Genomic DNA, 16,624 nt, shown 5'->3' on the forward strand with positions numbered 1-16,624 from the left:
TGGCAGACGGCAGGCCATTCTGTCTCCTTCCACAAAACTGAGACATGCAGCATCCACAAGGAGAGCACCCAGCTCACACCTTTGCTTGGCTGAAACAATAGGAATTGGAATACAGTCTCTCATCAAAGAAGCTGAAGGTCAAGAGTGGACAACTGCTCCAAAGTGACAGACAAAGGGCTCTGACAACCACCTGGAGATCACAGGAGGGTGGCAGAAGCTTTTGGAATGGGCAAGTCTTCACTCCTTGAAAATTGTGGAGCCAAGGAATTTAAGTTAACTGAGAGTTGATTCTGCTAGACCCGAGGCAAAGGGGTGTGAGATGGGATCCTTCCCCTTAGCACATCACTAGTTGCTAAACACCCTCCACTTGACACTGTATTGCAGCCAAGTAGAGGGGGCCTGCGAGGCCTGCAAAGTGCCCTTCACCTCCTTGTCTAGTCCAAGTGAATGCAAAATCCTGCCGTTCAAGGGCCATACCAGTATATCTGCTGCTGCTTTCCAGGGCACCTGAAAATAGATGCCCTCAGGACCACACCCTTGGACTGAGCCAACAACAGCAGCCAACAAACTCTTGCATGCAGGGACGGAGACCTCCAGTGTTGGGAAAGTTCACTTTCTACTTGAATTAGCCCAAAGTTCAGTTCACAAATTTTAAAATGAACTAGTTCAGTTCATGGTTCATAATTCAACATTTTGAACTTAAGTTCACAGTTCCAAAAATGAACTAGTTCATAGTTCTTTTTTTTTTTTAATATGTTGCTACAAGCTATTATTTTTCAAAATGATTGCCGCAGCCCATATAGAACCACACACAGCAATTATTTTATTAGTTTTAAAACTGAAACTGCAGCTCTCCGACAATATGCTGCAAAGACAGTGGAGCCGCTACTGTACACCATTAATGTGATTTGGGTGGTAGACAATCTGTTTTGGCTCGCTGTTGCTGTGTCTTTTGTTTTTTTATTCACTTGCACATACCTTGAAAGGCTCGCCGTGTGTTTTAGTTTAATGTGCCATTTTTAGGTTTGCTGTTGTTGATATACGGAGCTGCTTCTTGAAACCCGGCGGGTAAAGTTAAGATTTTACCCACCTGGATCATCACTGACCTTTTCATAAAAGTGCTTTAAGTAATCATATGAAGATGCCATATTAATGGTGGAGGCAGAGTAGGGCTGGGTATTGTTAAGAACCTCATGATTCGATTCAATTTTAGTTTGATTCAGTGTTGATTTAAATGCTTTGATACTGATTCAGTAATAAGTAGTAATAAACAAATAATTCATTAGAATACCTGTTGATAATTTTTTAATTAAAAAAAGTAATCTTAAATTATATATCTTTCTATCTAGAAAGTTCTAGTTCGAATTGAAATGTAAACTAAGTCACACAATGTGTTTAGTTCTAAAATGGTGCAACCATAGTTAAGCTGAGAGAGTACCATTGTTTCTGGGACTGCATGGTACATTTTTGTCTGACATAAGCATAGACATAACCGCGGTCCCTCCGCCCTCCAGCTAGATGCAAGGGGGTAACATGTTGACACTGAACCCCCCTCTCTCCCCGGAGAAGAGTGCAACCCACGGGCACACAGAAAACGGCTACTCACCTCCGCAGCTCCGACGGTGTTTCTGCGGTGCATCACCTTCTGACCCTTGAGCGAGGTCACGGGCGAGGTGGCTCCAGCTGCTGGAGGTGGGGACCGAGAGATGAGGGTCAGCGGGTGGTCTGGGGCCGCTGCTTGCCTGAATCGATTGAGGATTTTCTGAATCTGTGTTGAAATGGGAAAAAAAATATATTGCAATGCATTGATGAATCGATATTTCTACCGAAGTGCTGCTGCTTTCATTTGTTTTTGTCTCCATGCTCCATCATGTTGATGATGCATGCAGCGGTGCGACTCTGTGGTGCCTGGTGTTGCCAGATTGGGTGATTTTCTGCTACATATTAAGGCCTGTTTACGGTGTGTTTTAGCCAGTTTTCACCTGGAAGGCTCTATGGGAATCGGGCCCTCTCTTGAACGAAGTAAAACTTTGAGAGAGCACCGTTCACAAATGCCAGAATGAATGCGTTCACAATAACGTTCATCAGGCAGAATGCAGTACATTCAGTTCACGTTTGCCCAAAATATGAACGAGTTCATGAATAATCGTTCGCTGAACGCATTCAGGTACAACACTGGAGACCTCGACCCATCCTTGCAGTTAATATAACGCACAGCAGGGCTGTCTGATTTTCCCATGACCCGCCTCCCCAGTATAATGGGGAGGAAATGATTTAGGGCTAAGTAAACTAACTCCATCTCAAGGAGTTTCACATGCCACCCCTGCTGTGCAGGACCCAGTAACCCTGAACAGACCTCCCCCCCAGACTGTGCCCCAGTCTGACTGGGAGGCATTGGTCGTTATTGTCATCCTGCATCCCCCCTGGCCCAGGGGAACACCTTCTCAGACAGCCACCCTGGGACAGGGTACGTTTTTTCAACCTGTCCCATGGCAGGCAGACCTTTTGGTGTCCATACCAAAGCTGGCGCGGGCAGGTATAGAACATGCCCAATGGCACAACCTGGGCAGCCACAGCAAAGAGGCCCAACATTCCCTGACACTGCACTACTGACATCACCCTGCATGAAATGGACGAGTCCAACACCATCCCCAAATACTTGACTGACCTGGCTAGGACCTGGCCGGGACCAGGTGGCGTGTGTTGCACTCAAGACACAGCCAGTGGGTGTTGACAGACAAGGGAGCATGGAGCAAAGCTGTGGCTGAGCTGGAATTCTGGATTAAGGCAGCCCAACAAGACAATCACCTGCGAGGAATTAGCAGCATAAAACAGAGAACAATTAACTGATGATTTACTTAAAAAAACATAAATTACATGTAAAACAGAGATTACATGTGGATGTAAAGTCAGTGGTCTAGGTATGTCGATTTGTGGAAAATATGGTGTGTGGGTGCTTGTAGGAAAATGGTATAAGGGCAAGGTCACGCAGATGCAAATACAGGCGAATGAATATCACTTGCCAGTGCTGAATGTGGGCTGTGCAGGATGTGAGGCAAACAGAACTCAGTTTGCTGTTTTGTAGTCGATAGAACACATACTACTCCATCAATCGGGTGCACTAGACTGCAATTAAAGTTAGCAATGAATTTGTTCAGAAAACTGTTAGTGATATTTGTGTAACGGATTCTGCTGAATTTGCGAATATTGAACATTTACAAGGGCCAGATTTATATCGTGTGTTTGTGTCATGTAAGTAAACATGGCCCATATTGTTAATGGAAGCATGTGTTTCCCCTTTGGCAGGCCGAACACGGTGATGGTGAATTTCCAAAAGGGAGACAGTGTTGGGCTGAGGCTGGCTGGAGGAAATGATGTTGGCATCTTCATCGCTAGTGTTCAAGAGGGCAGTCCCGCTGAAGAGGAGGGCCTGCGTGTAGGAGACCAAATCCTAAAGGTAGCCAGACAGAATTCATATACATTTCCAGAAATAAGGAAGTCCTGATAATAAATAAGAGACACTATAGTTCAAACTTGAATGTGCATTTAGAAAATTAGTGATGGCGTAATACATAAAAGGGATAATTTGCTTTCCCCTTTGGACATACACAATTTAAAACATATTTAGTTTTTTACCTCATAAATCTTTAGATTTCTGTTAACACATGACTGTCCTGAATTTGCAAGCAACAAACCAGAACAACAAAAAAACTTAGAAATTTGTGGAATGAGCCAAAAACACCTGTTTGTGACAATCAGGTAAACAGGTTCACTGGTAACAGGTGATGGTATTGTGGATGAATGAACCTTTTGAGGAAGTCGCTGTCATCCACCAGCAAACGTGGGGGTGAGGTTCACCACAAACAAATGATTGTTTAAAGGATAGTACTACATGGGCCCAGGAACAATTCCTAAAACTGTTGCTAAAGAGATCATTTGTAATTATAATTGTTTTTATTCCCAACATTATAGAATGTGGGATTTATATTGTCTTCATAGCAAACAGTCGTAATTATTCTACCCTTTCTTTGCGTCTTGCAGGTGAACAGTGTTGATTTTCAAGGTGTAGTGAGAGAGGAAGCAGTGCTCTTCCTGTTGGAGATTCCTAAGGGGGAAGTGGTTACTATCCTGGCCCAGAGCAAACCTGACGGTAACAAATTCACTCCAGAGACACCAACACGCAGAAGTATAGTCAGAGTTGCATTACTGTTCATACTCCCAGTCTTTTCATGTTGAGTTGTATTGACCAATCACTTTTGATCCTCTGATGATGATTTAGCCTTTTATTATTTTTTTTTAGTATATATCTGTATAGATTGGGTGTGGACATTGTTTCTCTACTCCTTGTATTCCATCCATCCATCCATCTCTCTTCTGCATATCCGGGCTAAGGAGTGTATTCCAGAAGTCGCCAGACAATGGCTGATGGATTTTGAGATTGGACATTGACTAATGCCCCATTCAGACCAAACACATTGAAAATATGTGCATCACGTTACTCACACAAGTTTGATCGCAGGGTTATTCATTTTTAATCCTATCTACTCGCATGATGCAAAAAATAAAAAATAACCAGAGATGGGTGTGGCACATCAGTATGAACCCAAAACAAAGAGATTTCTCTGCCATCGGACTGAAAAAAAAAATCAGAAAGACACCAAAATAAAAAAACATCATAATACCGCCTTGTAAAAAGCCTGAATTTGTTCTTGTTTGGTAATGGAATGTGCCCTAACGAGCTAGATAGAATGATGGAAAGTGGAAACTTGAAGTACATCAAAGAACACTTTACTATACACATTATTTTACTTCAGTAATGCTGCCTCAATGTGCCACCTGTCACACTCACAGGTCAGAACCATAATCTCTCTCTCACCCCATCTACTCCTGGTGTTTCCATTTAATGAGGGAGGTACCAGCCTGGTACCCCAAGGCTTGTAGACCAGGTCAGGCAAGTTTTGGCTCAAGCATGGAGATGTGCACACCATCAGATCCACTCAAGAGCACATCAGGTAGGAGAGAGCAGCACAAACTGTGTTATGTAATGAGCACGTTGGCCCCTTGAGCTTGTGGCTCTGAAAAAAAGCTCTGGCTTCTTATGAAGAAATCTGTCCCAGAGGTTTTTATGTGGTTGCATATCGAGTGTCCAGCAGCCACAAATGCAACACTGTCACCAGCGCAAATTGCAGAAGCTGACTTGACTTTCATCATGGCATATGCCCATATATGGGCAGAGTCAGAATGATTTGTTGCAAATTCAACATCAGTGTTACTGATATTACCAAAGCCTGTGTATTCACCTACTGTTTAGTACCATTACAGCATTTATAGTAGTTAGTTATTACGGATATACAGAGGTTCTTTGGAAAAAATATCAACAGACTGTTGCAGGCTGTGCTTGCCAGCCCCCTATGGACACCTCTATAGCAAAGCTATAGGTATTGTTATTGCACATGCCTCTTTTTATTATTTTTCATTCTCTGCCTTTGTTTGCCAGCAAACTCGTCCCACACCGTTGAGCGCACACAAACAAATAATATATCAAAAAGTGTGGCTCAGTTGGACTTGGTGTGCTATCATTCAGTTTTCCAGAATACTAATTTTTCGTGTCATAAGACGCGAACAAATGCGAAAAAGTCTCCCATAAGGAATGAATGGGATGGGGTCAAAAAAGTTGTTTGTCAAACATCTACTGCTCTGGCATACATTCACCTAGCAACACCATTCAAACTTTAAAATGTAGATAAAAGTCCAAATTATCAACATGAGATTCAACTTTTTTGTAGCTTTCATAGTTTTTTCGTCATGGGGCAAAGTGCACAGCCCACTCTTGTGATTTCCCGGCGGGGAATTGCCTAGGTTGGTTTAAAATCATCATCAATCATAATGTTACTTATGTAACTAATTGTAACTGTGTAACCCCTATTAGCTGTCACCTGGCAACTTTGTAGAACATACATGAAAATGTGCACAAAGGATACAGACACAATATATGAGTGAAAAAAGAGTTCCACAGTTTCGGAAGCGGTGCCTTTAGATTTGGACCCCTTCTTTAGTTTTTCATCAGTTCTGATCAGAGGATCCAAAACTATTTTTTTAATGTAGGCTGATGCCTGATATAAGATTTCGCAATGTTTTGAAGGTTAATGAGATGTACAATTGATTGATTATCAATTAACCGTCCGCAGAGCAGTTACAAGATATAACTTTAAACCAGTAATTACCTGCCCAAAGGGAAGCAGATACACTGTAAAAAGAAGATTCAGGACATAATTGTTTTCAAACTTGGATTTTTGTACAGATTAACCACACAGTTTAAGGGGTTAATCTTTAAGCTTTAATTGTGTCGGCAGGTTGATTTTGATACCTCTGGACTAAGTTATGCTAGCCTTTTCACCTGTTACCAATTTAAGCTAAGATTACTGGCTGCTGGTTGTAACTTAATATTAACTGTACACTTATGAGAGTGGTAACAATAGTCTTAACTAACTCTGGGAAATGTCGACATATACATTTAATTTTTAATCAAGCATCCTGATTTTGTAAAAGCAAAGATGCAATGATGATTCTGATAAAGAATAATAGAAAATCCACAGAACTTTACCTTGTTGCCATACCTAATATTTTTTCCAAAACTGGTGTCTCGAGATAAAATACCTTTTTATATGATGTAAGACATGTATAAAAGCACAACAGTACGTGATTTGTATGTCTTTAAAATGTCTATTATTTATGTCCTGTGGTGTGCCACTACTTGCAGAGGTAGTCTTTGAAGGTTTTTTGAGGAACACTGAACTTGATTTGTGTTTGTGTTAATTTGTGTTTTTCTGTGTGAATGTATGATTAAGGTGGACTGAAAGTGAGTGTGCATGAAGTCTCTAAGTGTCTGTATCCAGCAGTCCTGGCAACAGAGGACTGTAGTCAGTATGACTGTTGCTTCTGTTGGCCCTTTGAGTTAGCACTTTGTTGGACCACACATCAAATTAGGAAGCCTTTACAGGAGCCTGGAATGGGCTGTAGTGTATTTACATGCAACAGTCAAACAATCTGGACATTTTGTTTTATTTGTGCAAATACTACTAAATACTAGATATTAGCATGTAAGTTCATTCTTGACTTTTGACAACAGTGCATGTAATAAGATAATCTAAATTGAAATATCACATTTGAGCACTTTCGTGTTGATGAAGGTTCTCAATCATCAGGGTCATGGTAATTCTAAGAGGTGTATTGTAGGTGAATGGACCTGTTTCAGTATCTTGAAGAGTTTCACCTCTCATCCAAGGGGTGTCTTCAGTTCTAACTAACTGGAGGGGAGTTCATGTTTTCATGTGATCTCCCGTTAACCCTGACATCAAGTTTAAATCCACATGATAAAACCTTAGCACATTCCTGAAAAAGACCGTAAGAGGCAGTTTAAAGTTATATTTTTGGTCAGGATAATGTTTTGTCTCTGCCCCCACAGCACAGCTATTTGGTCTTTGTGACACTGAGCTCAGGTGAGTTTTCACCAAATATTCGGCCATCTGTGTACCTAAAAAGTGTTGTTCCTTCACTGCTAAGTTATTGGGGGATACATCACAGCCCTGTGGGAGCCCTGTGTTTAAAACCAACTAACTGGATGTAAAATCATTTGAAAATACCTGTTGTGGTCTGTCCTGTAAAAAGAATCTTTATCCAGAAAACCAGTGTTGTATGGACCTGAAGGTCAGAGAGGTGATGCAGCATGATCCATGAATAAAATCCTAGTGTGGGGTGGAACAGAGTCCAGATGTTTGATGTCAGTGTCTAAAAGTCTATAAGACTTGTAGACCTTCAGGTCCTTAACATGTGTCTTCTTGGTAATGAGATGTTGGTGGATTCCTTCCACTGGTTGGAGACACAGCCAGAATCCAGAAGGTGCTGAAGCAGTCTGATGTGAACCCCACCCCACTGATTGAACAAGTCTCTGAGCACCCTGCCTCTGAGCCTGTCAGGACCGGTGACCTTGTGTAGGTCGACTCTGTGCAGACAGAAGTTCACCAGCTGCTCATCAGTAGTGAGGGCTGCATGAGGGGTAGTGGGGGTTAGGCTGGTCCAAGTGGGTGGTGTGCTGCAGCTGTTGAATCAGGCTAAAAAAACTGTTCAGCTGCTCTGCAAACGAGATTAGGTGACCGTCATGAGCACAGTCCATTTATGTGCCATATACTGGTGATGCAGTAAAACATACAAGAAAATTGCAGTAACCACACAACACAAGCCATGCCAGGAGCCCCTCTCTTCATAGAGCAGCACGCCATTGATTACTCAGAGAGAGGGTAAAACATAGTTGGAAATAGGTCGTCTTCCCTTTGTGCTCCCTTTGCTGGCACATATCTATCACCACCTGAATGATGTGAAAACTGTGGCTGGAATGTGTATAGAACAGACAGCCACTCAGAAAAAAAACAAAAACAAAACTTATTGCTTCTCAATAAACTAATAAACTCAAATGGGAAGTTTTAATGAAAATGCCACACAAAACATGATAAACACAAAATAAACTGATGATCAGCACAGACACAGTTTCCCCCACCTCCTCCTTATAGGGTATTTTGTGTAGTTGATTTAATGATTATGTCTGTGTTTATTAATGTGAAGTCGGTCTCACAGTAACATCTTGGTTACTGCTTGGATTCATTAAGAGATCCAATAAGCAGCAGAGCCTTTAGCGCCAAATGTAACTGTAAAACCACTTGCTATAAATGGTCAAGTCATGGGTACCAAAAGGTTTAATTTAAGTGTTATTTAACTTTATTTAACTGCACCCAGAGTATTCTTATGTGTAATGTGATTTTTTATCAGGTGCAGAAGGTGTGCATGAAAGATATAGATAAATAAAAGCCTCAGCAACTGCATGGCTTATTGGCCTAAACGGTCTTCAGAAACACATTTCATTGCACTACTTTTGTGATATAAAAATGTCCAAATTAGTTGCCATGTTGGTCCAGTTGCATTTCTAAAGCAGACAGCCCACGAGTGGCATTTATCCAATTAGGTTCAGCCGCTGAGTGTTTGCAAGGCTGTAGCCTGTGTTGTTGTCACTACAGTTTGCCACAGCAATAAGAGTGGCAACATTAGCTGGTGGAACACACAAATCTATTCCTGGACTCTTCTATTGCTCTTCTTTTTCTACATTCATCGTTCTCTCACTGTTTTTAATGTCATATTCTCTTTATCTCTCAATTTTTTTTGTTTTCTAGTCTATAATGATATCTTGGTGTCAGGGCGTGGTGACTCATTTTTCATCCGGACCCACTTTGAGTATGAGAGGGAGACTCCTCAGAGCCTAGCTTTCAGCCGGGGGGACATCTTCAAGGTGGTGGACACACTCTATGACGGCAAGCTCGGCAACTGGCTAGCAATCCGTGTTGGCAAGGACAAGGAGCTGCTGGAGAAAGGCATCATCCCCAACAAAAGCAGGTAGGGCCATCAGACAGTCCCTTTGAATGTGGAAAGCTTATGAATCTGTCCTTCAGAGTGTTAAAGACCTCAATGTATTTCAGACAAAATGTCATGGAGACTTGCAGCAATTACCTGCCTGATTCATTATGTCAAGACTGCAAATACCTGCATAAAAACAGAGTTGTTAAAGAGAGATTAAGCAGGCAGTCTGGTGGTACCATGGGAAAATATGACGGCAGGCTGACACTTTAAATGTGCACATGCAGGAAACACTTAAGATGTTGCACTTCATACTGACTATAACTCGAAGCACATTGAGGCTTTGAGGGATACATCTCCTTGGGAGATCATAAGGTTCCTACCATTAGCCTGAGAGGGCTCAGTTATTATATTTAGAAGGGGTTTAGTTATACATGTTTCATGCAGTTCAACACTTGAGTGATTATACAGAAGGATAAGAGTTAGTAACCTTTGTTTTGGGTATGTATTGGTTTTGGGTAATTGCAAGCCAGCACTGGTTGCGAAAATGGATAAGCACACAAGTCCACAGTGGCAATGACTGCCATCCAGGAAGGCTGATTTAAACTCATCCATCACCCACACTGTTGACCTGATTTGACACCCTCTGACCTCTTCCTGAGGATGAAAAAGGTGTTCAGTGGTCGCTTTTTTTAACAGTGATGATGATACTCTGTGAACCACTTTCCGTTGGTCCTAGACGCTGAGTTCTACAAAGAAAGAACTTGAGTGCTTCACATAGGAATAAGTGCGTAAATGTTGGAGGGGACTGTGTTGAAAATTACTGTGCCAGTTCGGTTTTGTTTGTTTTTTTCATTGACTCTTTGGCCATGAACTGAGTGCAGATTCAGTGACATACAGTATGTTTTTAGATGAGGTCAGGGTCACAAAATACCAGCATGTTATCATTGCCAATGAGTCAAACACAGCAGCCTGGTCAGTGGCCTTTCACTTCTGTTTTTGTTCATGTCTGTTTTTGACACTGTAGGTATCCCTTTAGCATCACCCCTCAATTGCAGTAGTAAAAAAGAGCAAGAAAAGTCCAAGTAAGGGGAAGGTTGGATGGGACAAACAGCGGATTTTCCCTGTGAACACTGGACTTTGTATCCTAAGAGCCAAAACTCATTTGTTATTCATTTATGTCACGTGAGTAGGCTTACATTCGTAAATGAGGTAACTTACATTATGTGTTAAGTGACGTGAGTAACATCACTAAGTTAACTTGCGTGACAAGACTAAATGTAGTCATTTTATCCCAAAGTATGATCTTTTCCTAAATCTAACCCAACTGCAACTGTTTGACAATGTAAATAATATTCCGAAAATCCTGATATGTTAACTGTTCGTCTGCAAGCTTTGTTTTGAAAGTGTAACTGGATGTTGAATATAATGTATTATTGCTAACTTGAACGCACAGCCCTTCACGTGCAACAGTAGAGGGGTAGGTAGAGTGTAATGGATTGAAGCTTAAGGCAGCACAAGCTTCAATCTGTTCAGAGGGAGAAGGTATTGAAAAGGCTGTTGACAAACTGTCCATAACATATAAAAAGCATAAAAAATTTTAAAAAGCACATCATATAACCTAAATTGCACTCACTCGACAAGATAACAAGGTGGCATGGCTTTAGGGACCAGCACCTCATAGGCACAACAGGTCTGACTGCTCGCTGGGTTTTAAATATGTACTGTCACATTCGTAGTTTGTGTGAACAGATTGTATCTTTCTTCCCACTCTTTATCACAATTCTCTGGGGCTGCTGTAAATGAATTTATGGGATGACTGACAAACCCGGTGAGCATTCAGACAGTGGATCTGATAGGTCTGTCCTCACAGGCCCACAGACCATCTCCTGGTTATCTCAAAAAACAGATGTCCCATTAGACGTTTCTCTGGCCATCCATTATTCCACTCATCCTTCATTTCCTCTCTTATATTTTCCCCCATCACCACTCCCCTCTGTTTCATTCAGCCTCTTTTGAAATGTTGTATGTTCTTCTCTGCTGCCCTCACTGTCATCTGACTGCTCCTTCTCTTCAACATTATTCATGCTCTTTGACTACAGGGTCCCTTCTGTCATCTGAATCTCTCTCATTAACAAATTACAGTACTGTTTCAGCACAGTATGCGGAAGAAAGAAACACAGCACTGCTACACTCCAGCAACATTACACTAATTGGCCCAAGAGGGTTACTGTAATTACGGTGGAGGAAATGAGTTTGCCCACTGACCCAAGATTTGCCCAAGATATGAACGGTCTATACTTTCAATGATGGTTTATTTTAACAGTGAGAGACAGAATATCAAAAAGAAAATCTAGAAAATCACATTTTAAAAAAGATAAAAATTGATTTGCATTTCATCGAGTGAAATGAGTATTTAATCCCCTACCAACTATAAAGAATTCTGGCTCCCACAGTTCTTTCGCTTTAAGATAGTACTACATCAACCTCTCCATCATGGGCAAGACCAAAGAGCTGTCTAAGGACATCAGGGACAAGATTGTAGATCTGCACAAGGCTGGAATGGGCTGCAAGTCCCTTGGCAAGAAGCTGGGTGAGACAGAAACAACTGTTGTTGCTATTATTCGAAGATGGAAGAAACACAAAATGACCATCAATCTCCTTCGGTCTGGGGATTAACTGTTATCGTAAGAGAGTTGAGGGATCAGCCCAGGAGTACATGGGAGGAGCTTGTTAATGATCTCAAGGCAGCTGGGACTACAGTCACCAAGAAACCCACTAGTAACACACTACGTCATAATGGATTAAAATCCTGCAGCGCGCGTAATGTCCCCCTGCTCAAGAAGGCACATGTACAGGCCTGTCTTTGCCAAGGAACACCTGAATGATTCAGAGAATGACTGGGAGAAGGTGATGTGGTCAGATGAAACCAAAATCGAGCTCTTTGGTATCAATTCGACTCGCCGTGTTTGGAGGAAAAGGAATTCTGGAGGTTGGTCATGGTCATGGAGGTTGGAAGGGGACAGGTCAACTTCACCGCATCGAGGGAAAGATGGATGGGGTCTTGTACCATGAAATGCTGGGTTACAACCTCCTTCTCTCAGCCAGGACAATTAAAATGTGTTGTGGATATGTCCTCCAGCATGACAAGGACCCAAAACATACAGCCAAGGCAACAAAGGAGTGGCTCAAAAAGAAGCACATTAAGGTGATGGAGTGGCCTAGCCAGTCTCCGGACCTTAATCCTATAGAAATATGTGGAGGGAGCTGAAGCTTTGAGTTGTTTGGAGGGGATCTGCAAAGAGGAGTGGTCCAAAATTCCTCCTGAGATGTGTGCAAACCTGGTAATCAACTACAAGAAACATCTGACCTCTGTAATTGCCAACAAGGGTTTCTCCACCAAGTACTAACTAATGTTTTGATCAAATACTTATTTCACTCAGTGAATTGCAAAGCAATTTATACCTTTTCTTTAATGTGATTTTCTGGATTTTCTTTTTGACATTTCCCACTGTTAAAATAAACCTACTACTACTACTGTGTACATTGTGGGAAATTCAGCCCCCCCAGCACAGACTGGACTTACCTTAATCATTGCAATCACAAACGAGGTTATGCAAGGTGAGGATCCAGGTGAAATTAAAGCCTGAATAATCATTTTAACATAAGACGCGAGTTAAGGACTGATCCACAGTGCAAAACAAACAGATTAATCAGAAGAGGGAGCAGTGATAAATCTATTTAAAGTACTTTTTTAAAATGTGTCTGGGTTAAAAAGAAACATCCCAGATGAGACTGTCACATTCAGATATTTAGACACATCAGATCTGTGAAAAAGGAATTAAGAAAAGTGTCTCTCCATAATTAGTTTGATGCACTACAGAGTTCTCAGTGTTTTAACACATGATCAGGTATATGATTGATGAATAGATTAGTGACAGGTGTAATTGTCTTGTCAGAGCGGAGCAAATGGCCAGTGTCCAGAGCTCCCATAAAGCTGTCGCAGGCGATCGTGCTGAATTCTGGAGGTTGCGAGGCCACCGATCTCTGAAGAGGAAAGACCTGAGGAAAAACAAAGAAAATCTGAGCAGCCAGACCCTGGCCACCCGCTTCCCAGCATACGAACGAGTGGTGCTCCGAGAAGGTGGGTGTAGCACATGCTTTAAATTGATTGTCTACACCTTTGTTTAGTAAAATACTGTGAAACAACTGTATACATGATTTGTTAATGAGCCCCAAAGTTGCTCCTGATGTGCAGATTGTGTGGCAGCCACTGCCATCAGTAAGGGTCCTGCGATGAGCTGGCAACTCATCCAGGGTGAACCCTGGCCTATGCCCATTGTGTGAACTGGATTTGGCCCCAGTAAGCCCCGAGGCCCCTTAGGGGGAAATGGCAACATCTTGCGACCCTCACGGACAACGAAACGAAACAACAAAACCTGAAACCTCATGTTTGTTACTATTGGTCACTCCATGCCAACTCACCTAAAATCACAAACATTTCCAGTTCATGTCATGGATTTTCTGGAAAAATTTAAATTGAATAGAAAGTTATGCATTATATACATATTATGGATCCAGACCTAGCTAACAATATGCATATCATGTAAATGTTATAAAGTGCAGCTGTGTCGTTGCAGCTGGTTTCCGGCGTCCTGTGGTGCTGTTCGGCTGTATCGCTGATGCTGCAAACGAGAAACTGGCCTCAGAGATGCCCGATCTGTTTGTTATCGCCAGTGAGTCTCTGCCAGCCTCTTTCTATGATGTGTTTGTGTGTCAGAGTCTTCTCCTAGAGATATTATAATAGATATTCTGACATTGCCTCTAACTGTCCTTTTCATTGGTTCTGTGATTTTCTGTTAGAAACCGAGCCAAAGGACGCCGGCTCTGAGAAATCTTCAGGAGTGGTTAGATTAAACACCATCAGGCAAATCATTGAGCAGGTACATGCACTCTCACGCACACACACACAAACACACGATATCCATCTATGTTGTTTCAAATGCATTCATTTTGGGAACTGTTTTTTGAGAACTGTTATAGTTTAGTAATCTGCATCCCTGTACCACAACCAACCCCCGATCAGTATACAACTTGAGGTTAAAACTGAGGTAAAATGAGTAGGTAATAAGTGAGGCACTTCTGTCATCACTTTGAGATCAAGACCTCATTTGCAAGATTGACCTCAGGACGTCCACAGGCATAGTATGCCATAGTTGTTGATCAGACCCACCATTGTGTGTCATCGGCCAAATTTATAATGGTTTGAGCTGGATTAGGCTAAACAGTGGGTCAGCAGAGTAAACAGCCAAGCATGTATATTTAAAACACTGTTGTCACCATGAACTCATTGGTTTTACTTACTTTGAGCTTCAGGTGATTGTCAGTGTACCATGTGATGTAAACTTATCAGTCCTCTGCACTTCTGTGTAAAAACAGTCTTTTAGTAAAGACAGCATTTTTCTCACTGTAGATTATTCACTGGAATCACATGGGTCATTACAAGCCAACTCACCGAAATTAGTACATGTCATGGTCTTGAAAGAATGAATGTTGAAACTTCTACACCTTGAAAGGTGTTATATCTGTACTCTAAATGCTTTTGTAAAGTTCCAACATACACATATTTCTAGTTTACTGTAATCTCTGCTGCTGACTCGCCTAGTTTGTCATGCTGGCGCCGTTTTACCTTTTGTGGTCTTGTTGTTTTTGATAAATAATGTTTGTTAAAGAGTCTCTAAAAAAAGGCACAACGTTATTTTTTAAATGACCATAACTGTTTGTAAAAAATTAATGAATAGCTTTACAGTCATTTGTGTTATTACAAAAGTCAATCGATCAATCAGTCTTTATTTGTATAGCGCCAGTTCACAACAAAAGTAATCTCATGAAACTCTCCATATGAAGCAGATCTAGACAGAGGTTTTTGTTGTAATATAATGTACTCTCTGAAGAAGCCTTCCCATTTAAACACATCAGCAGATTTCACAGGCCATCAGTTGTAGATAAATCTGTCAGCACAACATTTCAGGGCAAATTTTTTCACCTGAATTTTGGATAAAATATATACATTACAGAAGGATGGCATCCTCTGCATGGCAGCTGATTCACAGCTAGTCTGCTGACACATTTAGATCTCCATTAACATTGTTCACCATTACTTCACACCTCACAGGATAAGCACGCCCTGCTGGATGTGACACCCAAGGCAGTGGACACTCTGAACTACACTCAGTGGTACCCCATTGTCATCTTCTTCAATCCCGACAGCAAGCACGGCATCAAGGCCTTGAGACAGAGGATCGCCCCCAACTCCAACCGCAGTGCCCACAAACTTTATGAACAGGCCGTCAAACTGAGGAAGACCTGCTCTCACTTATTCACTGGTACAGTCAGCACACAGACACACAGAGATTCAGTCAGGTCTAATGCACAGCAGTACTGTTGTAGCTTCAGCTGTATATCTGTAGTTATTGAGTCTGATTGGTAAGGTTGATTGGTTTTCTCATTCAGCCACCATTGATCTGAACTCAGCCAACGACGCCTGGTACGGCGGCGTCAAAGATTCCATCAGAGAGCAGCAGATGCAGGCTGTCTGGGTTTCTGATGGCAAGGTAAACACACTCACTCACACACACACACACACACACACACACACACACACACAGGGATGTGCAAATGATTATGGAGGGCCAGGGCTCAAAGTCAGAAAAGGGCAGTACGTGCGCGTTCCAATTTTTTTTTCAGGCCTTAATAACACAATATATAGATTAATTCATATAAAATTAATAAACAAAGTACTTATAGAAAGCCAACTAATTAGCTGTGTATCCTGTGTACCTGTGAGTGATATGCAACTGAAATTTCTTTGCACCAGCAATTTAATGTTAGCTAGCTAGTTAGCTACTGAGACGTCAGCAAACTAGTAGTGGTTATTTGTGTATGCTAAAGAAAAGGACCATAATACTGTGGCATCTCGAAAGGAGGAGCTAGGAGGAGTTCAGCTGGGTTTTCTCTTCCGTTAGTTATCACATGAACACGGGCTACTGTGGGCCATAGTCAGCGCCTGATGTTTTCCACTTTGGCTGTGATAACGCACGTGATTGGTTTTTGGTGGGATATGTGTCATACAGTTGTCATCGCTGGGTCTGGCTAGGCTAGGCTAAAACTAGCACCATGAAACAAAAGCTAGCTAATTTTTAAAAGCTAATGTTCATTATAT

The 16,624-nt window shown here is 41.7% G+C and overlaps 1 protein-coding gene across 4 annotated transcripts in view; it reads left to right on the forward strand.

The window, feature by feature from the left end:
• The window catches only part of LOC119019399 (tight junction protein ZO-2-like), a 128,606-nt gene that overhangs the window by 99,056 nt on the left and 12,926 nt on the right, over positions 1–16,624 (forward strand). For all 4 annotated transcript variants that reach the window (XM_037097934.1, XM_037097936.1, XM_037097938.1 and 1 more), the window contains 8 exons: positions 3,307–3,457; positions 4,042–4,150; positions 9,222–9,441; positions 13,362–13,546; positions 14,043–14,138; positions 14,266–14,345; positions 15,578–15,788; positions 15,916–16,016. In XM_037097934.1, coding sequence (XP_036953829.1) covers positions 3,307–3,457; positions 4,042–4,150; positions 9,222–9,441; positions 13,362–13,546; positions 14,043–14,138; positions 14,266–14,345; positions 15,578–15,788; positions 15,916–16,016 — 1,153 coding nt within the window. The remainder of the gene's footprint in view (positions 1–3,306; positions 3,458–4,041; positions 4,151–9,221; positions 9,442–13,361; positions 13,547–14,042; positions 14,139–14,265; positions 14,346–15,577; positions 15,789–15,915; positions 16,017–16,624) is intronic.

Source organism: Acanthopagrus latus, chromosome 5 (assembly GCF_904848185.1).
Source record: "Acanthopagrus latus isolate v.2019 chromosome 5, fAcaLat1.1, whole genome shotgun sequence".
In the NCBI taxonomy this organism is placed as follows: Eukaryota; Metazoa; Chordata; class Actinopteri; order Spariformes; family Sparidae; genus Acanthopagrus; species Acanthopagrus latus.